Below are 24,018 nucleotides of genomic sequence, written 5' to 3' on the forward strand. Positions count from 1 at the left end.
GGAAAGAAGCGGTGAGAGGGGTCGGGGCTGTGGCCACTCACCCCGCGCCTCTCGCCGCTGCAGCCACCCGCCCGCCGTACTCACCCAACCTCGTCCACACGCCTGGCTTCGCGGTTGCCGCGACCCCTGCCTCTCCGCGGCTTCGCAACCAAAGTCGCTTCAGAGTCGCCGCCGCCATCCCCTTCCGGCTTGACGTCTGTTTTCCGAAGGGAAACAACAGTTACGCGAAGGTAAAGGCCCGGGAGTCTCATCTGCGCAGGCGTCAATGTTGCCGGTAGTGGCTTCCCATCGGAAGAGGATAGAAAACGGACCGGCGCCGGATGTTGCTCTCTGGGACGAGTGGGATTGACTGGCCCGTAGGCCGGCCGCGCAGGCGCAGAAATCCCTGGCCACGCCGACTGCGACGGCCTCCGGTGAGGAGGGCGGGTTGCACCTGTGTGTAGGGTCGGCGAATTCACGCCCAAGCGGGGACCGTTTACCGCCTGGCCCGGCGGGTGCGGAGGGATAAACCCCGGGAGGACGCCGAGTGGGATTGCGTACAGACCTGATTGGCCTCTGTCTTCAGCGCGGGATGCGGAGACGCCCCTGAGCAACCATGGCTGCGGCCGACGAGCTGGCCTTCCATGGTGAGTGCGCCTGTGATCTGGCCCGACCTCCTCCCCCTCTGGCCAGAACCTCGCATCCAAGTCCTAACTCATATCGGACCCGAGCCGCCGTCAGCTGTCTGTCCTGACTCAGCTCTAACTCGAACTCCGCTCCAGTCCTGAACTCCGACCTCAAACCGGAGTCGCTACTCAGCCCCGACCCCGTCCCGGCACCAGCCCCCAGTTACCATCCTTGTTAGACGTGAGGGAACTCAGCTCCTTCCCACTCCCGAATCGAGGAAGCCTGGCCCCACGTTGGGGAGCGCACCGAGGGCGCTACGGTTAGAGTCTTGGTCCCCTTGGGCCAAACCAAATTGTCGTGACCCCCCCCCCCAACATGCCTGTGTCCCATACTTATTCCCGACAGAGTTCGAGGAAGCTACTAACCTTCTGTCCGAGACCCCAGATGTGACCACTATCAGCAGAAGTGACCCGCGGACCCCAGAGGGGCAGGTAGCTGTGGCCGTGGGCTCAGGTGGTGGCTATGGAGCCGAGGACGAGGTGGAGAGCGACAAGACCGCGGTGAGTCCCGTGAGTCCCTGTGCCCCCCGTCCTCCAGCCCCTGGTCGGCCCGGGCGGGGAGGGCAGGACTGAAAGCCCACCCTGTGCAGCTTCTACAGGAGCAGCAGCCGCAGCCGGGATTCTGGACCTTTAGCTACTATCAGAGCTTCTTCGATGTGGACACCTCGCAGGTCAGGTCTGGGAAGCTGGTGGGAGGGGGCTGTCATGCTTGGGGTTCAGCTACTTTGCGCGGAGCCCTTTCTGTGCCCTGGGCTCTGGGCAGGCTGGAGACACACACATGGGAAAAGGCTTCCCCGGGGCTGGCGGAAGTAACTGTGGCCGTGAGGTTCAGATGTGCTGCGCTGGGCTTTGGGGAACACAGGAAGCACGCTTGCTATGGTGGGTTAGAGAAAGGCCTCCTGGAGGTGGTAAGGGATTTGCCGAGACTTAAAGAAGGAAAACTTAGCCAGGCTGAGTGGAAGGATGCCTAAGTATGTTCCAGGCACAGGGAACATCATATACGACGACCAGAAACGAGAGAAGGCAGGACCTATCACAGATGCTACCTGTCACTTAATCCTGGTTGGAGCATGAGAGGTGGGGGATAGGCAGACAGGCAGAAGCCAGATCACAAAGGGACCTGTGAGGGATGTGCAGGACTTTGGGTGCTGGGGAGTCGTGGAGGGTATAGAGCAGATATGCAACATGGAAGGTGGATCAGAGGCCCCATGCCAGGGTGAGAGGTGATAATAAACCAGGGCTACAGAGTAAGAGGGCCTATTGGAGAAAGATTCGGGAGAGAGAATGCCCACGGCCTGTCTATCCTTATTGGGGCTGGGGGAGGCAGCAAGGCCGGCAGCCCAGGGCAGCCTTGCAAAGAGGAAGATGGAGGCCCTTAAGTCTTTCAGAATGGTGGGACATGGTCTATTGAGTGGGGCTGGTCAGGGGAAGGGGCTCCAGGCCATGGGAACAGCTCATCAAAATTCCAGAGGACATTGCGGGTTCCTTTCAAGCGGTGTGGAGAGGAGGAGGGAGGGCAGCAGGGGAGCCTCTAAGGTCAGGGGAGGAGCTTGGCCCCTTTCCTCTGTGGGTGGGGAGCCCCAGCAGGCTTCCATCCTGTGCCCGGCCTTGCCCCCAGGTTCTGGACCGGATTAAAGGATCGCTGCTACCCCGGCCTGGCCACAGCTTTGTGCGGCACCATCTGCGGAATCGCCCAGACCTGTATGGTGAGTGAGGTTATGCTTTTAGCTCATTTGATTCATTCAGCAAATGTGAACTGTGTGCCTGACCCTATAGCACAGCTTAGAAGAAAGCGGAGCCCCTCACGGAGAGTATGAGACTTACACTGTTCAAGGAGACAGAGACATCGGAGGTTGCAGAGAAGCAGTCATTTCAGAGGATGACAGTTGCTATTTTGGGTGGGTTGGTCAGGAAGGACCCTCTGAGGAGGGTGAGGGAATGAGCCTTGTTGGTGTCAGGGTTGGGCTAGGGAGAACTCAGGGAAAAACATTCCAGAAGGGGCATAAGCCCTGTAGTGGAAAAACACCTGAACTGTAGGCAGTATTGTCATTGGAGCAGAAGAACCTGCCAGGCCACCACCTGGTGACAGACCGCACAACCTCCTAAGTTTCAGTAAGGGAGCTAAGTGTTCCTAGGTGCCCTCTGACCACTGTCGGGTGAGAGGGTGGAAGCCGGGAGGCCAGGGAAGAGACAACTACTGTGGTCCAGATCTTGGGGGAGGGAGGAGGTGTGGGTGTGGGTGTGGGCGTGGGCCCAGGCCCCAGGGAGAGAGACGAATGGTTGGATTCGGGTCTATGTCTTGAAGGGCAGGGCTGACAGAATTTGTTAACCCACTAGATATAGGGTGGGAAGAGAGGCGCCAAGGAGGGTGCCAAGGTTTTTGCCTGGACTATGCCAAGCGTGAAGTTGCTATTTATCAGTAGGAAATGCTGGGCAGGTTTGAGGGAAGAGTGAGTGAGTGTGGTGGGGTGGAAAGGGAGGTGCACACGTGAAAACATTGAATAGAAGCCTGAGGTTAAGGGCAGAGGCCTGGTCTTGAGACATTTGGGAGTTGTTGGCCTAGAGGTAGCACAAAACCCTGAGGTTGGACAAGATCATGCAAGGAGTGAACATAGACAGAGGGGGGGCCAAGGACTGGGCCCAGCCAGCTCCCCATTAGAGGTCAGGGAGTGAAATAAGTTAAGGAATTGCCAGTGACATAAGACTTTGAAGCCAGAGTGTGGACTCTTCCCAGAGGGAGGGGGTCAGCTGCATCAAAGGCTGTTGAAAGGCCAAGAAAGATGAGGACTGAGCCAGCACTGGATTCGACCACCAGGTTGTCATATGGGTGGTGTAAGTCAGGTCAGTGGAGTGGTGGGTGTGGAGGCAGCCCAGAGCCTGGAAAACTGGGACAAAACAGGACAAGTCACCTGTCCTGGAAGCTCTGTGACTGGGCCCCTGACACACTCCACCTGCAGGCCCCTTCTGGATCTGCGCCACACTGGCCTTTGTCCTGGCCGTTACTGGAAACCTGACAGTGGTGCTGGCCCAGAGGAGGGACTCTTCCATCCACTACAGCCCCCAGTTCCACAAAGGTAAGCAAAGTAGGCAAGGCCCAGCACCTGGTGGGGCTAGGGGTGCCATGGGGCCCCAGAGGTGACTGCCTACCTTGCCCCCCAGTGACGGTGGCTGGCATCACCATCTACTGCTACGCCTGGCTGGTGCCACTGGCACTGTGGGCCTTCTTGCAGTGGCGCAAGGGCGTCCGGGAGCGTATGGGGCCTTACACATTCCTGGAGACTGTGTGCTTCTATGGCTACTCCCTCTTCATCTTCATTCCCACTGTGGTGAGTAAGGCCCCAGGGGGTGGGGGATGGCCTGTGCCATGGAGAAACCTGGTAGCTACCTGCCCATGTTGTCCCCAGGTCCTGTGGCTGATCCCTGTCCCATGGCTACAGTGGCTCTTTGGGGCATTGGCTCTGGCCCTGTCAGCTGCTGGCCTGGTGTTCACCCTATGGCCCATTGTCCGCGAGGACACCAGATTGGTGGCCTCCATGCTGCTATCTGCCGTCGTACTACTCCACGCCCTCCTGGCCATGGGTTGTAAGGTATGGGTCTGGGGTGGTCAGTTGGACCTCAGTGTTGGGGGTGAGCTTGCTGGCCCTGATGCTAACCTCAGGGGTCTGGGTTCAGTTTTACTTTTTCCAGCCACTGCCTCTGGAGCACATGGCACCTGCACACCAGGACACATCTCTGCACCCAAACGTAGTCCTGACACCCACCCCGCCAAGGCCTATGACATCCTAAGGCCTGAGGCTACAGGTAAGGAATTGTTTCCAACTGTGGCTAAAGGGCTTCCAGCCTCTGCCCTGCAAGAGCCACTGGCAGAGTTTCTCTTTCAGGTCTAACAGGAGGGACACTGCCTGCCCTGCCCCCAAGATGATGAGTGAAGGTTCCCTTGACATTTCAAGATCACTCTGCTACTTTCCAGACTTTTCTTACAAAGCAAACACTTTTATTTTCTATGCAAAGGTGATTCAGAGAATTTATATAAAGGTGGGAGACGGTGGCTGAACTAGGAGCTTCCAGTGCAGCTGTTGCCCCACGGGCCACCTGCTGGGCCTTCTTCCCCCGAGGGTCCAGCAGGAAAGCAAAGGGTCACTCCAGCCTCAGCTGTGCCCACCCTTGGCTCCACCACATCCAAGTTTGGGGGTGTTAGAAATGGGGGGAGCAGAAGTAGAAGAAAATTGCCTGTGCTGAAACACATTTCGTTGTTTATTTTGTTTTTTCTTTTTCTTTTTTTTTTTTTTGAGGGAAATATCCCTGCAAGGCCCCTTCCCAGACTGAGAAGGGACCAAAATGCCATCATCATAGTAGGGACTGGAGCATCTACAAATACGGAGGGAAATACACAGGCCTAATGTCAGCTACAAGGAGAAAGGACGCCTTCCATGACATGTCCTTGAGGTTTCTCTGTGTCTGCCCCAGTGGCTGACAGGGACCCTCCTCCCCTCCAGGCCCACAGGCCTCCTATTCTAGCTCTTGGCAGGGGGACCCAGACAGGCTCAGGGACAGGACAGCAGCAAGAGGCAGGGGCTGGACGGAGGGCCTTCCCAACAGCTGGGGTGGGTTGTACATTCAAGTGTGAGGTGAACCCTTTTGTTTGTTTTTTTTTTTTTTGAGGGAAATATCCCTGCAAGGCCCCTTCCCAGACTGAGAAGGGACCAAAATGCCATCATCATAGTAGGGACTGGAGCATCTACAAATACGGAGGGAAATACACAGGCCTAATGTCAGCTACAAGGAGAAAGGACGCCTTCCATGACATGTCCTTGAGGTTTCTCTGTGTCTGCCCCAGTGGCTGACAGGGACCCTCCTCCCCTCCAGGCCCACAGGCCTCCTATTCTAGCTCTTGGCAGGGGGACCCAGACAGGCTCAGGGACAGGACAGCAGCAAGAGGCAGGGGCTGGACGGAGGGCCTTCCCAACAGCTGGGGTGGGTTGTACATTCAAGTGTGAGGTGAACCCTTTTGTGAGAGGGGCCTGTGGGGCTACACAAGCCTGGCCCCACCTTGTCCTGAAGACCTGGCAGGGCCACCCCTCACCACCGAGCCTCTGAGTTGGGGACAGGGGCTGCTGGCTCGGCCCGGCCGGCCTGGTTTTTCCAGAGGGTCTGTGGATTGACACTGGTTCTTTTTGTAAAAAAATAAAATTAAAAAAAGCAGCATGTCACGCCCATTGTGACCAACGCCTGGTAGTTGAAGGGGAGGCCCCATCTAGCTAGGACTGCCTTCCCACTAGAGATAGGCAAGGGAGGGCAGGCGCCGGGGAACTGGGCAGGGCTAGTTGCTCCCTGCCACCTGCCAGCAGGGCCTGCAGCTGTCAGGCCTAGACACGCCTGTTCCATTAGATGTTAAGTCCAGGTCAGGATGGAGAGGGCAGGAGGGGGGAACAGGGCTCCCACAGCATGATCTTGTGTAAAATATGGCAGCGACACGCGCTCAGAGCCAAGATGTGGTGGATGGTGGGGTGGGAGCGGCGGCAGCAATGTTGTGTAAAAAAGTGTCCAAGTTCCCATAGCAAAGAGGACTGTGACTGGTGTTTGGGCTTCTCCAGTACAGGGTGAAAGCCGCCCGGGCAGAGGGATGGGTGGGCAGGGTCTTCATTTGGTTTCCTGGTGCTGTCAGTCCATTCCCCACTGGAGGGGCCTAGCTCCCGTAGTGCATGGTGTTGGTTGGGATGGACATGGGTGAGGCCATTGAGATGGCAGGGCCGCCCATGGTGAACTGGCTGTTGACTGCATAGTGGGCGCTGGAGCCTCCGCCACTGCCGCCTTGGGTGCCGGAGGACCCTGTGGAGCAGGACATGGGCACTGAGGGACAGCTCTGCCCCCTCGCCTGCCCAGCCCCACAGCAGAGTCACAGGGAGAGAGAGAGCAGGCGAGAGGGCCAGTGGGTGGCCCAGCAGTCAGCATGCTCACACCCAGGTGACCCTCCCCCTCCATTACCTTGGACAATCCCTGTGCTCATTATGGAGCCCATCCGGGAGTGGGTGTGATTGACAATCCCCGTGTTGGCTGCGCAGCAGAGGGAGGAAGGAAGGGAGACGGCGTCACCGCCCCCAGCCAGCTCAGGCCCATGTTCTGCCTGAGGTAGGCACTCCCACTCACACTGTCACCAGGGTGCAGGGAGGGGGAGTGCAGCAGTGGCAGAGCGAGGCAGAAAGGAATGAGGACCTCAGCCAGGAGCCCCAGGAAGAGGAAAAGGTGATACAGAAGGCCGAAGCACATGGGCCATCGTGGGCAGCAAACCCTCCCCCCATTCCCCAGACCCAGGGACACTCACCTAAAGGAATCAGATTGTTGTGGCCCACACTGGAGCCGCCAGAGATAACACTGCTCAGGTCGTAGGCAGTTGGCATCCCTGTGTCCAGAGAGGGAGATGTCAGGGGTGGGGACAGTGTTCTGTTCGGGGTTCCAGGGGCCAGAACTGCCAGCTTTACCCAGGGAGTGCTAGTAGGTGTGACCAGGAAGTGGCTCCCCCAAACAGGGACCTGCTCACCAGTCACGGTCATCCCACTGCTGAGGTTGTAGGTGCTGCCTGTGTTCCACATGTTCTCTGAGGGGGATGTGTAGTGGGAGCCAGGTGGGGGTGAGGGTGTCGTGCCTGTGTATCTGCAGCAGAGACGGACGCATGGGCAGGGCCAAGGGGCTGCAGGCCAGGAGAAGCCCCCTCCCCCTGATGCAGGCCAAGGGCCCATCTTACCTGAAGAAGGGGTTTTTCAGATCCAGGAGGTTACTGGATTTGGAGCCCGTCTGGTCTACCTGGGCCACAATACTGATGTCATAGCTCTGTCTGTAGAGAGGGCAGGGGTTGAGGGCCATGAGCTGGCTGGGTGGATGAACCCCTTCCTCCCCCAGCCCAGGGTGGCAGCTTGCACCTTTTGTTGGCAATAAGCAGACATGTCCCTGAGAGCGTGTCCCCAGCCTTGGCAAACAGTGGTGACTGGAACAGGCACCGGACCTGGTACCAGTGGGTCAGGGGCTCCGTCGGGGCCGTGGACAACCACACAGTCATTCTGCCAAGAAGGGACAGGCATGAACTTGACTGGGCTGGAGCCACCACCCTGTGCACCAGGAGCTCTCCCCAGGTGTCTGCCCTCTCTGATAGGTCTTCTGGGGCCCTGGAGCTAAGACAGGCTGACCACCCAGGTAGTCCCAATCACGTGCCCACACACATACACAACAAGGAGACCACAGTCACGGGGTGTTCGTTCACCCTGACATACATGCCAAAGACTGACCAGGTCCTGTGAAGGATAGTCACTCAAAACAGGTGGACACTCTCCCTTTTCACAACAGTCTCTGAATCAGGGCAAACTCTCACTGTCTTTTGGGAGGGACAGGGGAACCTGGAGGGTTGTCCTGCCCTCCCAGCCCCCAGTCAGCATCCAAACCAGCCAGGCCTGGGGTTCACAACTGCAGAGAGGTCCCAGGGGCTGGGGACAGCATGCTCTGCTCCGTTGAACTCACATGGAGCCAATGAATGCGACGTCAAACCAGAAAGCCAGACCGTGAACCAGCCCGGAATGCAGCATGTGAAATTTGAATGGGATTTCTATCCTGGAAAGCAAAGGGCAGTGATTACTGGGGAAGCTGAACGGAGGCTGGTAGGAGAGAAGAGGGGTGGGGCCAGGTGCAGAGTCCCAGACCTTGGCCCACTTGCCTGCCCTGGGGCAGTAGAATGCCTGCAAGAGCCAGCAGTGGCCCAGGACGAGGGGTGTGAGGGCTGGTACCTGTGCAAATCCCCTTCTTTGGCTTCTAAGAAGTTCACCGTGTACTTGACAGACTTGGCCATCAGGATCCGGATGTCAAATGTGTCCTGGGAAAGACCACAAGGGTGACCTGGCTTCGAGCTCAGGGGCCAGCAAGGCAAGGGAGAGTCCTGCTCTTCTCTCTGAGTCTGGCCATGGCCTCCAGGCCATTCAGGTCAAACCAGTTAGCCCTTGTCAGACATGCTGGAGGAGGATGAACTTTTACCACACCATGGAGGACAATTAGATGACAGCTCTCAAAATAACAAGTGTTCATATGCATTAAAGACTTCCACTCCCAGGAGTTCAACCTACAGATAGATGTGCACATGTACAAATTCACACATCTAATTACAGACTGTCTATAGTAGTGACACACTGGAAAACATCTAATTAAACTGGTGGTCCATCCATAAAAGGCTGTATGTGACAAACAACAAAGAAGCTCTTTATGAACATACGGGGAAAGATCTCTGAGATAAGCAAGTCAGAGAACTGTGTGCTGATGTCCAATCACAGCTACGATGCAGATTTTCTATCAGACTTACATTCTTGCCAAGAATTATATGAGCCGAATAAAATACAAAGGAAAAAACCCAGTTGCTTGAAAGCACTGGAGAGCAATAGCAGCAGCCAAAGCTTTGGGGGCCAAGATCCTAGAAAGAAGGGAGGTGTTTTTTCCTGTGCCTTTCCCTCTCGATATGGGACCTTTCAGCGGCTTCCCTGGGTCGAGAAAGCAAAATGGGGGCTCAGGGTTACCAAGGCAGTTGGGACACAAGGAGCCAAGATGCTAAAGCGTGGTTCTCAACCTTGGCTGCACATTAGAATCACCTGGGAATCTTTTTAAAATCCTGATTTCTAGGCCTCATCCTCCAGAAATTCTGTTTCTTTGTTATGTGGTGAGGCCACAACATTAGTAACAAAGAAACAGAATTTCCGGAGGATGAGGCCCAGAAATCAGGATTTTAAAAAGATTCCCAGGTGATTCTAATGTGCAGCCAAGGTTGAGAACCACTGTGCTAAAGGAAATGTGGAAATATAAGGTGCATGTGCTGCATGTGATTTCACTTTGTGGCATTTGCCAATTCCTGAGCTGTGTGTAGGATGGGAGTTAGAGGACAAGAGACCAAGCAGAAGGCACTAAAAAGCTAAGGAAAGGTTCAGCACCATATTAGTGCTGGGAGGTTAGAACCAGGGCCCACATAAACCACTGCAGGCTACACCCTAAAGCAGCAGCAGTTCTCAAAGTGTGGTTCCTTCCAAAGCACCCAAGGTCAAAACTATTTTCACAATAAGACTCAGATGTTTTCTGCCCAAATTCATTTAACTCATCTGTGATATCACAACAGAGGAATCCAAATTTAAAATGCCAGTATCCTCACTGCAAAGTTTTGGACAACAGTTTTTGTTCTTAAAAATGCTACTTATGTTAATAGACAATGGTTTCACTACTGTTGTTTTTTTAAATGAGTTAATAAATATTTTTAAATTTCTTGGGCTTAGGTTTTGTTTTTCTGTGTGTGTGTTTTTTTTAAATGTTTATTTATTGATTTCAGAGAGGAAAGGAGACGGAGAGAAAGATAGAAACATTGATGAGAATCACTGATTGGCCACCTCCTGCATGCCTCCCACCAGAGATCAAGACCACAACCTGAGCATGTGCCCTGATCAGGAATCAAACGAGACCTCCTAGTTTAGCAGTCGCCAACCTTTCGGACCTCACGGACCACCACTGGTTGGCGACCGCTGTCCTAGTTCATAGGTAGACACTCAACCACTGAACCACACTGGCCGGGCTTAGTTTTTAATATCAATAGACACAGACAGTATATCAATAGATATAACACACATTAACAAAAGTTCTTTGGAGTTCTCCATTTTTAAGAATGTAAAGGGAACCTAAGATTAAAATGTTTGAGAATTAATGCCCAGGAAATATACCAACAGAGTCTGAAAAGTAGCCATGAAGTATCTCACTCAAATGCATGACAGGACCAAGTGATCTTGTCTGAAAAAACAAATCCTTGAAAGAAAAAACATCATCCAGACCCTCTACAATTTTGCATTTTGGCATTTGATAACCAGGCACCAAGAGATAGGACCAAAGGATGAGAACCAAACACCAAGAGAATAAACAACAAAAACACACCACTTATCCAAATACTAAAAGTGATCAAAGACTTATAATTAATATGTTCAAGAAGGAAGGTGAAAATATGGAGAATTTCACAGAGAAATGAAATTCTTCTCCCTCTCTCTTCCTCTCCGAAATCAATAAAAAAAGATAAAAAATAAAAAGAATTAAAAAATCAGATTAGACATAACAAAGAATTGGAACTGGAAGATAAATCAGTAGAAAATATGAAAATGAAGCAACTGAGGAATAAAATATGGAAATATAGAAAAGAATATAAGAACCACTTGAGACATGGTGAAAGGTGTAATGTACATGCAACCAGAACCCCAGGAGAAAGAAAATGGTGCGGAGGAAGTATTTAAAGAGATACTGCTCAAGAGTCTCTCAAAACTAGTGAAAGAGAGTGATTTCACCAAAATAATGTAGTATCCAAAAATATAAGGCAGAAAGTATCAGAACTAAATGGATAATTATATCTACAATGAGTAATAATAGAGATAGTGATTTCACCAACATGATTAACAAATGGGATCTAATAGCAATTCTCAATTTCAAAGGACTAAAATCATACAGTGCCAGAAGCCAATGAGCACCTGACATCAAGAAGGAAAAACAATTATAATGTATTAAAAGAAGGCAAGAAAAGAGTTAAAAAGAAATAACAGGAGAAATAGAAAAATAGTAAAATGAAAGACTTATATCCATAAAAAGCAGCAATTACATTTGATGCAAATAGGCTATTTGCAGCAATTACATTTGATGCAAATAGGCTATTCCCTTAAGACAGAAAACATTAACCTTGTTAAAAAACAAAAACCCAAATACATGCTACTTACATGAGACCAACCTCAAGTGATAAGGAAACAAAAAGGTTGAAAGTAGGATGGAGAAATATATATTGTACAAAGATTAACCAATATAAAACCAAAGTAGCTAAACTGCCATCAGAAATAAAAAGGCATATGGCAAGAAATACCACTTGAGGTAGAGACACTTTTTATAATGATAAAAGGACCGATCCAACGGGAAGATATAATAATCCTAAACCCGTATGCACAAAATAATGTAGTATCCAAAAATATAAGGCAGAAAGTATCAGAACTAAATGGATAATTATATCTACAATGAGTAATAATAGAGATAGTGATTTCACCAACATGATTAACAAATGGGATCTGAAAGTAACATACCTCTGTATTCAACAAGTACACGTAGAACATAAGCCAAAAGAAACTTCATAATGGGCATAAAGCAATTCTCAATTTCAAAGGACTAAAATCATACAGTGCATGTTCTCTGACCACAGAGAAAGACAGAATGGTATGTTGAATATGCTACATATAATTTGAGAAAAAAGGTATATATACACATTTGTATATGTACATTTAGGTATAACACTTCTCAAAAGATATACATGATATATTGTTTGCCTATTGGAAGGAGAACTGTGTCTGGGGACAGGAGCAGGGAGGGTTTTCACTTTTATACTTTCTTGATTTGTGTACCCTGGGTCTATATAATCAGTTCAATAATTAAAATCAGTCAAATAAAATCAGTTCACCAAGGATCCATTCATCTAATAACAGTTCACGTGTACTGCATGCTTACTGTGTGCTAAGTGCTCTATATGCATTGCCACTTTATTCCCAACACATCTGTAAGAGAACTCTGTTCAGGGGCAGAAGGGAGAGCTCAGAGAGAAAGTGGTGTCCCTAGGGCTGCAGCTTGCACAAGGACTGACAGGACCCGCCCCCTCCAGCCCCCCAGAGAAGTGCCATGCCCAGTGCTAACTGTGATAGCACCTTGGGTGCCCCACTCACCACTACAGGCTGCCGGAAATACTCATCCACAGCGGCACCTCGGAGGGCTGACAGGTCCACTCCATGGAAAGATGGCTGGTACCTGCAGAAAGCCCCAACCCCCACAGTAAGGTCACCAGCAGCAGAGAGGCAGGTGGGTAGCCTGTCTTCTCTCCCAGCTGGCCCTCGTCCAGCCCAAGTCTTTCAGGTCCTACTGAGAATAAGGAAAAAAAGAGGCAGGGCCATCCCTGAGAAGGCAGGACACGCAGGGCACTCACCAGAAGTTGGCCTTAGTGAACTGCTCCATGTAGAGCTGTTCATCCGTGAAGGGCGCGAGGTGGACATCACCAATGGTAGGGAACATGTTTCCTGGGAGGCACGGAGGGTGCTGGCGTCATGGTGGGACATTCTGCAGGGCCTGGCAGAGCCTCCAAAGGGCCCCAGGACCTCCAACCCTGGGCCTTCCCAGCCTCTCATTCATTCATCCATTCATTCATGCATTGGTATAATACAGAGGTACTGGGCACCTACTGTGCCAGAAGCCAATGAGCACCTGACATGCACTATCCCTGCAAACCTAGAAAGCCAGCCAGGGAGAAAGGAGAGCCTGTCCTTATGTCCCATTACTAGGGCTGGGAGACAGGAAGGAACCCGCCAGAGCCTCAGGGTAAGCAAGTGACGCCTGGGACCCTGCTCCATAAGCCATGCAGTGTTGCTTAGGTGCTGTCATCATGGAAATGCAGCCAGGGAAAGCAAAGAAAAGTTCTCTGGACAAAGGCTAAACCCCAGGCTATGGCATAGGGACCTCAGCTGAGGCCAGAGGCTGGGTGGAGGGTCAGCTGAATACCCACAGCTGAGACTGTCCAGGCTCCTGGCAGACATGGTGGGCCTTTTAGCCACCCTGGTCTGGCACATGACTTGAAATGGGAGGGGCCACAGGGTCCTCCAACTGTGTGACTCAAGGAACAAATGAGTCAGGGCCAGTGGCTGCCTCAGTGAGTCTAGGGCCGAGTCACCTGGCCTCCAGGTGTGGGCCTCCCTCCCTTTTCCTATTGGGGGTGAGGGGGAGTCAAGGTACTAGCACGATTCAGGCTGGGGTTGGGGAGGGGAGATGGTCTACTTTGGCTAAGAGACCACTCGCTGGGCTGCCTGCCCAGGAGTCTGCTAGTCACTTGGAGCATCATGCCCCAGTCCTAAAGACACCTAAATGTGTACAGCTGGGAAGAGGGTTCTTTTCAATCCCCCAAAGAGCTTCCTGAGATCAAATGAAGACACACTCATGTAGGCAGGGCAGTGGGGGCATCACTGGCTCCAGGCCTCACTCTGGGAAGGCTGTGTGAGCAGTGGGGCAGAATGTTCAGCTGCCCACCAGAGCCTGACTCCTGTCTGTCCTTATGTCCCATAAGGAGGAGTCCACTCTGCTGGGCCGGCCCCCCCCAGCAGGCTTGGCTACCTAAAGGCAGAATGGGAGGAAAGTGGGTCCAGACAACCCCCTAGCGAAACCTGGCTTCCCACTCACAGCTGGGAAACAGGACACCGTTGTGAGAAATGGTAGTCACCTCCCACCTCCAGAAGTGAAGCCCAAGGCAGGTCCCTGCAGCCTGGATCCAGGAAGGTCAGAGGACCAAATAGGTGCTTCCCCACAGACCAACCCCCCTGCCCACCCTGGGGCCACCAGGCTGCTGGCTTCCCACACCTGTCCTGGCCAGGTCCTCCTGTGCCACATGCACATACGCATACACACAATCCCTGCTTGTACAGAAATACTCAAAGTCACACAACCTGAACCAGGAAATGGACACATCATCAGATGTTTAGGGCCAAGCACAGATCCCCCCTCCAGAGCTGGGCACAAATGCACAGGGATACAGATGGGTAGGTGTAAACAGTGACCCAATGACCTAGGAGCATGGACGAGAGGCACAGTGCCACAAGCAAGAGGCCACTGATGGGCATGCTAGACAGCTAGCTGCCCCTGCAACACACTGACCCTTGCCCCATCTCCCTGGCTGAAGGCAAGGTTACCAGGTGAGGAATGAAGACGATAGGTCAACTCCTCTGTGCTGACCACAGAACACCTTCCATATCTGTCACATTCCCAGCAGACACTATCCCCAAAACACCAGGGCATGAGATGGCAGGCACCCTGGAGGCTCTCAGGGGACCTGAGAGGAGCCCTTCAGTACCCTGTCCAGGCGGGCTGGGCAAGTGGCTGTGTGGCCTTGTCTGGGGCAAGATGGGCATAGGGAACAGGGAAGGGGGGGAAGGAGGAAGGGAAGCATGAAAGCCCAAATGCCCTTAGCACCGCAGGCCATCGAACAGGCCAGCAGAGAGCTGAACCACAACTGTGCCCACTGAGTAGCAGCCAGGGGCGCCCCAAAGGGGCCCCGGTGGGTGCACCCCTGGTGCCAGGCCCCGTGCCAGCAGGGACACTCACCACCAGGCCTCAGGTACTTCTTGGCGTGGAGGTAGCTCTCGAGCATGCGCTCATTGAAGAGCATGTAGCCCATGGGCTCCGAGACAATGATATCCACCTGCTCAGGGAGCGAGACCTCTTCTACCTTCCCGGGGATGACCACGATGCGGTCGGTGAGGTTGTTACTCTTCACCAAGACCTGTGGGTGGGTGGGCCAGAGGGGTCACGGGGGTCCCTGCACCCACTCATCCACCACGCATCCTCAGGGGAGGGAAGGCTTCTGTCCCCATGTGGCCACCCAATTCCCTCTGCCTCCTTCATCGGCACCCTAACCAGAGCCATGATTAGTCACAGCCTCAGTCCTTCCTCAGGGCCTTACCGGATCCCTCATGTCACCATCAATCCTGAGAGGGCAACTGCTAATGGGAGTTACGATGGGAATGATAGGCTTTGCTACAGCCACCAAAGCTAAACTTGGATATACTCTCCACCCCAGCACTTCCAGTGCTAGAAATTTGTCCTATGAACATAATTGCACACAGAAGAGGTGACACATGTATGAGGAGGCATTCAGTATAGCATGTTTGTGCTGCAATGATGGAAAAACAGCCTAAGTGATGATGATAACCTGTGTCTAACACAGTGGTCCGTCTGGGTAAAGGGATGCTCTGTGGCCATTAGAAAGAGTAAGGAAGCTCTTCATATGATGACACAGTAGCAAATAAACTGTTAAGGGAATAGAGCAGGTGCTACCAGCTGTATAAGACCTCGGCAGGCGAAGAAGGGTACACATTGCTGATGGAGCCACCCAATAGCTCTGCAGAACTTGCATATGTGTCCCTCTCCCCCTGATGAGGAGGCTGGGAGCAAGGAATGGGGAAGGGAGCAATGTCAATGTTTACCCTTTTGTGGCTTTTAGGTTTTGAACCTTGTGAATGAAGGTTTCAGTGCAAAAAAAGGAACAAAGAAAATGACAGCTTAAACTAATGAAATGAAACCCTGTTGTTACCCACATTTCACAGATGTGGGAAGTGGGGTTCAGAGAGGCAGGCACTGGCCAGGTCTGAGATCTCACCTGGCCTGACTGCACAGTCCCCTGAAGCACAAGGCCACCAAGCCTCTGAAGACCCCAAATCACCCCTGAACCCAGTAGGTGACTACCAGTTAAGGAGGGGACACCACCTCAGCTCAGGTTTTGGGGATAAAAGACCAAAAAGAAGTGATGTCCCCACAATCCCCTAAAGCCAGGGGGTCAGGTCTCCTGGGGGCTCCCAGCAGGGCCAGCTTCCCAGGTTAAAGCGGGCATATAGCTGAAGGACGAGGACTGCAGGGGTTCCAGTGGGCCACTGACCTCGGCGTGCTGGGCCATAGTGCTGGCCTCCACCGCGTAGATCTTCCTGGCTCCAGCTTGGGCGGCAAAAAATGACAGGATTCCAGAGCCACAGCCAACATCAAGAACAATCTGAGGAAGGATGGAGCAGTGAGAACGAGACCCCGTGATCACATCGCCAGGCTCTGGCTCCCTGCAGACTCATGCAGCTGAGAGCCCTGCAGCCTGCCTCCCCTTGGCATGGGCCAGCTGCCCATAGGTTGGTTTCTGAGCCACCTAGAGCACATGGGAGCCCCCAGGTCTGGATCTGAAGATGGTAGAACAGGATTTCTGAAGACAGCTAGGGTGTTAAAACCATCACGTGCTCTCAGACCTGATTCAAGAAGAACTGGTTGGGTTGTGAACTATCTGTGTAGCATGGTGGATACCTGGCTGTCACAAGTGAGCCTGCAGTTTCTCGGAATGAGTGCTCAGTAAAGGACACCTCTGAGCCCTGCAGCATGACCACTGAGGTCCACACAGAGGGCAGGAGCTGAGCAGCCCCTAGTCCCCGGCCCTACAGGACATTACTGAGTACTGGGAGAAGTCCCCAGGGAAAGTGTACTTCGCCCCAACCCCATGGGCCCTATGGCCTCTGAATCAGCTAGGCTGAGTACTGTGGTCCTCCCCAGAAAATGGTGCAACAACTGAGAAAGAGGTGTCCTTCTGGGAATTCTACAGCCCTCGCAGGGGGGGAAGGAGTCCAAGAGGTGTTGGTGGCAGTGTGTTCTGGTTGTGTACCAACCCTAGCCAGGAGAATCAGCCAGTGGCTGGGCTGGGGCAGATGAGCTGCCCGAGCCCTGAGGCCAGCTGGGCACCCTCTCAAGGGCTGCTGGTTCCCATGCCTTGATCTTTTGGAAGAGTACAGGCTAGCGTGTGGTAGATCATCCCTCATTCCAGATTTGTCTGACTGCTTCCATGTCAGCAGAATCAGGATAAAAGTTCTTGATGATGACATGTATGTGATTTCTAAAGCAGAGCTGTTCTGGGTACAGCGGCAGGCACAGAGTGAGCGCCCAGAGGGGCGCTGTGATAGTCGGGTGGGAGGGCCTCGGGGTGCCTCTCAGAGCTCTGGATGAACCAGGAAATGGATTGGCATCCTAGGAGAGCTGGAATGGACTTTGCTGAAGGAGAGTGCACTTCCTGGGCCTTAAGCGCTGCTCCAGCAGCCAGGAGGAAGCTGGGGACCCCAGGAGGACTCTGACAGGCATGCTGCTGTGTCCAGGACATATTCCTGGGATAAAGGGTCAGGCCCTGGGGCTGAGGGGGCTTTAGTGTCCTGAGGGGATTCTTTGCAATGCTGGGGGTGGGGTGATGGTGGCATGACCAAGACAATGGAAGAGGCAGATCTACATGGATCATGTTGAGAGCCCACAAAGATAAGTCGAGAAAAACACAAGCTCTCATTTGGGTCAAAATGGAGGAGAAGGGAATAAACTTTCACTTCTGAACATAGATACTCTGTACTGTTCTTTCTTTTTTTAATCATGAGCATAGAGCACATCCTCAACGTCATTTCATTCAATGTTGTTCATTCTAACGTTGATAAGGTGGCATAGAAACCTAAATCTTGCTGGTAACAATTAGCCTAGGGTACACTGGTTTCCTTGTATGTCATTTCATTTAAAATCACAGAACCTATTGACGACAAAATGTGAGGACTCACTGTATACTAGATCTTAAAAGAAACTAGGGCCCTAGCTGGGGTTGCTCAGCGTCGCCCTGCGGACCGAAGCATTACAGGTTCCATTCCTGGTCAATCCACTGAGTCAGGTATGTGTTGCAGGTCTGATCTCCAGCCCTGGTCAGGGTGCTTGAGGGAGGCAACCGATCGATGTATCTCTCTCACCCCGATCTCTCTCTTCCTTTCTTTCTCTCTCTCTCTCTCTCCTCTCTCTCTCTCCCTCCCTCTCCCCCCCCCCTCTCCCGCCTTCCCTACCTCCCTCCCTCCCTTCCACTCTCTCTAAAGAAAAAAAAATCAATGGAAAAATCCTTGAGGTGAGGATTAACGAAAAAATAAAAATTAGAAGATATTGCATAATTTATTTTTTATTTTTATTGCTTTTTAACATATATTTTTATTGATTTCAGAGAGGAAGGGAGGAGAGAGATAGAAACATCAATGATGAGAGAGAACCATCAATCAGCTGCCTCCTGCATGCCCCCCATCACAACCCCGGCATGTGCCCTTGGCCGGAATGGAACCCAGGACCCTTCAGTCAGAAGGTTGATGCTCTATCCACCGTGCCAAATTGGCTAGGGTATACTACATAATTAAAAAAAAAAAATTGGGAACTAGATAGTCACATTACATCCACATGACTTGATAATATGTCCCAAGACATACCATTATGTGGGGGAAAAGAATTTTGCAGGAAAAGTATGAAGTAAAACACAATCCTAATTGTGTGTGTGTGTAAAAGATTAAGTAACTCTAAAATATATATGCTGGGGCAATGATTGTTTTAGAAGGAAATGACAGAAGTCTTTCATGTCTATATTATACATGCTGGGTTCTTTGAGTTTTTACAAAAAGTAGATTTTGCTTTTGTAATCCGAAAAAATTTAAGATAAAATCCGCAAGCAAAAAAAAAAAGAGAGAGAGGAGGTAACTGCCACAGTGAGACAGGCACTGAGCCTGAGAGAAGGGGTGTGAGAAAGAAGAAGAAGAGAGTCAGAGCAGGTCCTGCTTACCTTGTCCTTGAAGTCCGTGTGGTTCTGCAGTATCGCACGCTGGTAGGTGCCTGTCCGCACATAGTCCTGCATCATGTTCTGCTGCTGGGACAGGTAGCCATAAAACTGGAACAGAGACATGCCAATGGCACAGGGCACGCGACGGGCACAGGGCACAAATGGCCGAGTCCCTGGCTGGTCCAAGACAGAAGAAGGGCCACCTTGGGCACAAACCTCCAGCAGGAGGCTGTACCCTCTCTGCTGGCCCCAACCCCTCTTGCAGCTGCTGGCTACTTCAGGAGAAGGGAGCGAGAGCCAGAGGCAGCCCCGAGCACAGACATCTCCACGTCACGTGGCCAAAGGACACAGCTGGATGCCATCTGGACCTGGAATCCACCAGCAGAACTCAAGATTTACCACAGGCAAAGTTCTGGAATTGGGGCCAACTGACCCATCTTAGGGAACTCAAAGAAGCAGAGTAGATCAAACAGAACCCTAGGACTCAGAGCGCCAGGCGGGTGAGGTGCTGCGGGGTCTCTCGGTAAGACAACAGGCGATCGGGAGGCAGCGTGGCACCTGGGCAGGGGCACAGGCTTTGGCATCAGGCAGGCCTGGCTTCCCATCTTGGCTCTGTTGCATAATAGCTGTGTGACTTGGAGCAAGTCACTTAACCTCTCTGAGCCTCAGTTTTCTCATCTGCAAAATGGGGACAATAATAGTACTTACCTCCTAGAGTTGTTGGGAGGGCACAAGCACTTCCATACGTGTGAAAGCGCTTGGACCAGTGCCTGGCATGCCTTACATGGTTGGTACATTCTATCTGTGCTTTCATTATTCAAAACATCTGTGGAACTAAACTTCATCTGCTCTTGAGTCCTTCCAACAACAACCCTCTTAGACAAGCCCTGGCATCTCCGTTTCACAGATGAGGAAACTGAGGCCCAACAAGTGGAGGAAACCTGCCCAAGGTTACACAGCTAGTAAGGGGCAGAGCCAGGACGTGAACCCAAGTGGGCCTGCCCTGTGCTGCGCAGCCTCCCGGGGGCCATCAGGTGATGGTGGTCTGCCCGGGGACCACATGTACCCACCTGGAAATACTGCACGGCAGAGGACTCTTCCGTCCGCTCGCTGAACACCGACCGTTCCAGGGTATGGCCCCGGCAGGATTTCAGGATGTTGTAGAAGGAACAGAAATCTGGAAGGGGGAAGCTAGGTCACGCATGGCAGTGTTGGGGATGTGAAGGTTCTTATGAGCCAGTGACCCTCCGTCTAGCTGCACACCCTGACTTTCCTGCGCTGAGCATGTGTAACTTGGTGATTTCTTTTTTTAAAAGGCAATGATGAAACTTAAGGAAAAGAAGGGTAGCCAAGTCTGCCACTTGGTGGCTGACAAAGGCAGCTGTCTCGTACTCTGGGGTGAGTGTGCTCCACATGACTGGTAGCAGTGGATCCAGCACTGGCTCATCAAAGGACAGTGTGGCTGGAGCCTTTGCAGGGCACAAGCCTGCCACGCTGGGCGACAGATTTCTGGGATTCACCCAGCAAGTCCACCCAACAGTGCACAGCGTCTGTGAATGGCAGTGGACACAGGAACACCACCTCAATATCCCAGAATAGGGGACTGATGGACCTTAGTGGACATAGCAGCATGTCAGAGAACCAATCACCATGGGTCTACATGACTGGATGTTATACAGCCTTCAAAATTAACTACGTTTATTAACATAGAATGATGACCACTAACTTGTAACAAGTAAAAAAAGGTAGAACAAAATCAGAGATAGAAAGTAGAAGGAAAAATGCCAGCAACTGGGGGTGGGATGTGGAGAGTGTGTAGTGCACAAGGGTGATTAGCCCGAGGCTGGTCTGGACCATGGGAAGTCCGCTTCCTGGGGCAGAGCCAAGGGAGGGGCTCCCGAGAGCTAGTGGTGGCCGTGGGCAGGTGGCCTCTCCAACTTGGGCTCTCCTGCACAGCCTCTGCCGCCCACCAGACCCACTGATTTCTGCTCTGCAGTGACCAAGCCCTATTGCTAGACCTTCAAGCAGTCTCCCACCCTAGGCATCCTACCACCTCCACTGCTGCCCACCCCCCACCTCAAGCCCTCCTCAGTAACCTCATGTGTCTGCTTGTGTCCTCTCAGACAGGTCTGCTTAGAACAGTGGTTCTCAACCTTCCTAATGCCGCGACCCTTTAATACAGTTCCTTATGTTGTGGTGACCCCCAACCATAAAATTATTTTCATTGCTACTTCATAACTGTAATTTTGCTACTGTTATGAATCGTAATGTAAATATCTGATATGCAGGATGTATTTAGGCGACCCCTGTGAAAGGGTCGTTGGACCCCCAAAGGGGTCGCGACCCACAGGTTGAGAACCGCTGGCTTAGAACCTTCCAATGACCTCTCTGAACTCAGAACAGAGCCTCTGCTTGCCTCAGGACTTCGTCTCACCCTCCTCCTTTGCTGTTGGGAGTGCCAGGCCCCAGGCCCCAGACCCCACCCGACAGGCTCCTCCTAGAGGCCTGGGGTGCAGCCCAGCCAGGTGGTTAGAATAGGCCTCTTAGAAGAGAGGACATATGAGCCAAGCCCAGAAGGACCTAAAGGAGCCTGTGAGGAAGAGTCTGGTGCAGAGCATTCTAGAAACCAAGATGTGCTGACTGAGGACAGATCGCTACATAGAAATATGACTTTGAACAACAGTGGAGCCTTTGCTGGGACAGATGGATGGGCCATAATTTAACTAAGCTCCAGGCTCCCACCAGCCATGGCCCAGCGCCGAAGACCTCCTGGCTCTGGGTGTTCTGTGTGCCACCGGGACAGAAGGGTCACGTACCATTGGGTGTAGCGAACTGGATGAGGACGCTGTTGCAGCCCAGGGTGATGATGAAAGACTGCTTGCCCACGCGGCTGCACTCCGTCTCACGGGACACCGAGCACTTGAATACACATATATCTTCATCTATGAGGAGAAGCGGTTGTGAGCCAGCAGGCCCCAGAGCCAGTGAGCAAGGCTCCCTGTCAATTACCTTAGAGTCTTGTCCTCACCACCCTTTGGCTTCCCTTGTTTCCAATTCTTCCAGGGTGTGACAGATCCCTCCCTGAAAGTGCTGCCATGTGCCCAGCCCATGCTGAGGACAAGGTGATGGCGGATCAGGCAGTGGGGACACAGGGACACAGCCTGTCCAGAGAGGACTGCTGTTCACAGGGCAACCAAGGGCTGAGATGGGGGATGCCAGGAGCTGTAGGAGCAGATATTTCAAGTAAATTCCTTCATAGAGCACATTCATCCAGTGGGCACTTAGGTAGAAAGATAGCGACAAAAGGGCAACTTTGGCAGGGTCAGAGGGTCCCAAGACCCTGGTGGGTGCTATGCCCAGCTGAGGGAGTCGGCATTCATTTGTGCCACACAACGGGGGTGAGGGATGTTGGCCTTCAGAGTTGAGTGGGGCTGGGATGGAGATAAAGTATTCTTTTTTTTTAAAATATATTTTATTGATTTTTTACAGAGAGGAAGGGAGAGGGATACAGAGCCAGAAGCATCAATGAGAGAGAAACATTGATTCAGCTGCCTCCCGCACGCCCCCTACTGGGGATGTGCCCGCAACCCAGGTACATGCCCTTGACCGGAATCGAACCTGGGATCCTTCAGTCCCCAGGCCGACGCTCTATCCGCTGAGCCAAACCAGTTAGGGCGAGATAAAGTATTCTTGGTAGTACCTCTGCTTCCTTCAGCTGAACTCTCTCCTCCTTATGCAGCATAGTGATTATGAGCGTGGCCACTGGAGCTAGACAGCCTGGGTTCTTGTCCCACCTATGATGCTTAGGTCACTTAGCCTCTCTAAGCCTTGGTTTGCTCATTTGTCAAATGGGGCTAATGGTGGGACAGGCAGAGGATCCAGTGCACAACAGGAAGCACTGCACCCACATGCCCAACATTATTACCATTACTAGTCATTCATTCAACAGGCACATACAAGTGTGTCCACTTCAGCTCACAGGTGAAACTTAGCATCACAGGAACAACACAAATCCATATAACACTGTGGTCCTGATATAATACAGCAGGACAGGCAAGGCATCTGTCATGCATTCTTAGCAAAAATTGTACCCTAGTCCCACTACAAGGGGACAATAAACAGTGCCAGATCACGAGGCAGTCTGCAAAAAAGCCTGCTTGCTCTCAAAATGACCAATGTCAGGAAATACCAAAATTGTTGGGAACCATTCCAGGGGGGAGACTAAAGAGATGTGATCATCAGACGCCAAGTATGACCCTTGACTGGAACTAAGGAAAAAATTTTCAGGAGCTATAAAGGACAACTGGGGAAACATAAGTGTGAACTATAGATGTGATTATTTTAAAATATATTTTATTGATTTTTTTACAGAGAGGAAGGGAGAGGGATAGAGAGCTAGAAACATCGATCAGCTGCCTCCTGCACACCCTCTACTGGGGATGTGCCCGCAACCAAGGTACGTGCCCTTGACCGGAATCGAACCTGGGACCCTTCAGTCCATAGGCCGACACTCTATCCACTGAGCCAAACTGGTCAGGGCTAGATGTGATTATTTTAAATGATATGGATGTGATGATAGCAATGTGGTTCTGTAGAATGCCCTTATTCTTAAAAGACAAACATGGACCCTAGCCAGTTTGGCTCAGTGGATAGAGCATCGGCCTGTGGAATGGAGGATCCCGGGCTTGATTCTGGTCAAGGGCACATGCCCAGATTGCAGGCTCAATCCCCAATAGGGGGCCTGCAGGAGGCAGCCGATCAATAATTCTCTCTCATCATTGATATTTCTATCTCTCTCTCCCTCTCCCTTCCTTTCCAAAATCAATAAAACTATATATTTTAAAAAGAGAGAGACAAACATGGGAGAACTTCAAGTGGATTCTTATGCTGTCTACAACTTGCTTTGGAGTTGCTCATCAAATCAACAACAAAATATCTGTACAGAGAAGCACAAGTAAAATGTGGCAAAATGTTCCCCATCACCCAGAATCACCAGAACAGTCTTGAAAAAGAATAAAGTTGGAAGACTCACATGTCCTGATTTCAAAACTTACTATAAAGGTACAGTAATCAAAACAGAATAGCCCTGGCAAAAGGACAGACATATAAGTCAATGGAATAGAATTAGAGCCCAGAAATGAACCCTTTTGT

General features: G+C 51.8%; 3 protein-coding genes and 1 long non-coding RNA gene across 7 annotated transcripts in view; 2 read left to right on the plus strand and 2 right to left on the minus strand.

The window, feature by feature from the left end:
• LOC102251759 (chromosome unknown open reading frame, human C19orf52) overlaps nucleotides 1-274 on the minus strand; it is a 2,190-nt gene extending 1,916 nt beyond the window's left edge. The window contains exon 1 of the mRNA XM_014533971.1: nucleotides 42-274. Within this exon, the coding sequence (XP_014389457.1) occupies nucleotides 42-178 (137 nt within the window). The 5' untranslated portion in view covers nucleotides 179-274. The remainder of the gene's footprint in view (nucleotides 1-41) is intronic.
• A 49-nt stretch (nucleotides 275-323) lies between these two features.
• On the plus strand, nucleotides 324-5,864 carry YIPF2 (Yip1 domain family, member 2). 3 transcript variants are annotated; one of them, XM_005859151.2, is made up of 11 exons: nucleotides 324-413; nucleotides 566-626; nucleotides 1,012-1,166; nucleotides 1,256-1,336; nucleotides 2,284-2,371; nucleotides 3,623-3,739; nucleotides 3,825-3,991; nucleotides 4,070-4,252; nucleotides 4,338-4,466; nucleotides 4,547-5,293; nucleotides 5,664-5,864. In XM_005859151.2, the coding sequence occupies exons 2-9, from the start codon at nucleotides 596-598 to the stop codon at nucleotides 4,449-4,451; spliced, it is 936 nt and encodes a 311-aa protein (XP_005859213.1). In that variant the 5' UTR covers nucleotides 324-413; nucleotides 566-595; the 3' UTR covers nucleotides 4,452-4,466; nucleotides 4,547-5,293; nucleotides 5,664-5,864. The 3 variants fall into 3 exon arrangements, with proteins under 3 accessions (XP_005859213.1, XP_005859214.1, XP_005859215.1); XM_005859152.2 differs by having other exon boundaries at nucleotides 375-626; nucleotides 4,353-4,466; XM_005859153.2 differs by having other exon boundaries at nucleotides 381-626.
• CARM1 (coactivator-associated arginine methyltransferase 1) lies at nucleotides 5,302-22,102 on the minus strand. 2 transcript variants are annotated; one of them, XM_014533945.1, is made up of 16 exons: nucleotides 21,896-22,100; nucleotides 21,684-21,809; nucleotides 19,938-20,044; nucleotides 18,871-18,975; nucleotides 16,159-16,269; nucleotides 14,829-15,006; nucleotides 12,670-12,760; nucleotides 12,413-12,494; nucleotides 8,438-8,523; nucleotides 8,175-8,264; nucleotides 7,583-7,720; nucleotides 7,408-7,497; nucleotides 7,204-7,316; nucleotides 6,988-7,065; nucleotides 6,651-6,719; nucleotides 5,302-6,494 (listed from the first exon to the last, which is right to left on the minus strand). In XM_014533945.1, exons 1-16 carry the CDS (start codon nucleotides 21,975-21,977, stop codon nucleotides 6,352-6,354), a joined length of 1,689 nt encoding a protein of 562 aa, XP_014389431.1. In that variant the 5' UTR covers nucleotides 21,978-22,100; the 3' UTR covers nucleotides 5,302-6,351. The 2 variants fall into 2 exon arrangements, with proteins under 2 accessions (XP_014389431.1, XP_014389432.1); XM_014533946.1 differs by lacking the exon at nucleotides 6,651-6,719 and having other exon boundaries at nucleotides 21,896-22,102.
• On the plus strand, nucleotides 8,501-9,948 carry LOC106724890. Its single transcript, XR_001360725.1, has 2 exons — nucleotides 8,501-9,252; nucleotides 9,437-9,948. It is a non-coding gene; the product is annotated as an uncharacterized LOC106724890 (long non-coding RNA).
• Nucleotides 22,103-24,018: the final 1,916 nt, after the last annotated feature.

Source organism: Myotis brandtii, unplaced genomic scaffold, assembly GCF_000412655.1.
Source record: "Myotis brandtii unplaced genomic scaffold, ASM41265v1 scaffold1234, whole genome shotgun sequence".
NCBI classification, from domain to species: domain Eukaryota; kingdom Metazoa; phylum Chordata; class Mammalia; order Chiroptera; family Vespertilionidae; genus Myotis; species Myotis brandtii.

Coding starts and splice junctions, on each gene's coding strand:
- YIPF2 (XM_005859151.2), top strand. CDS start 596: ATGGCTGCGGCCGACGAGCTGGCCTTCCATG. Junction 3,740..3,824: donor CAGCCCCCAGTTCCACAAAG/GTAAGCAAAGTA, acceptor CTTGCCCCCCAG/TGACGGTGGCTGGCATCACC. Junction 4,253..4,337: donor TCCTGGCCATGGGTTGTAAG/GTATGGGTCTGG, acceptor GTCTGGGTTCAG/TTTTACTTTTTCCAGCCACT.
- CARM1 (XM_014533945.1), bottom strand. CDS start 21,977: ATGGGCTGGGCACATGGCAGCACTTTCAGGGAGGGATCTGTCACACCC. Junction 21,810..21,895: donor ACAAGGGAAGCCAAAGGGTG/GTGAGGACAAGA, acceptor TTCTCCTCATAG/ATGAAGATATATGTGTATTC. Junction 18,976..19,937: donor CTGCCGTGCAGTATTTCCAG/GTGGGTACATGT, acceptor TCTCTGTTCCAG/TTTTATGGCTACCTGTCCCA.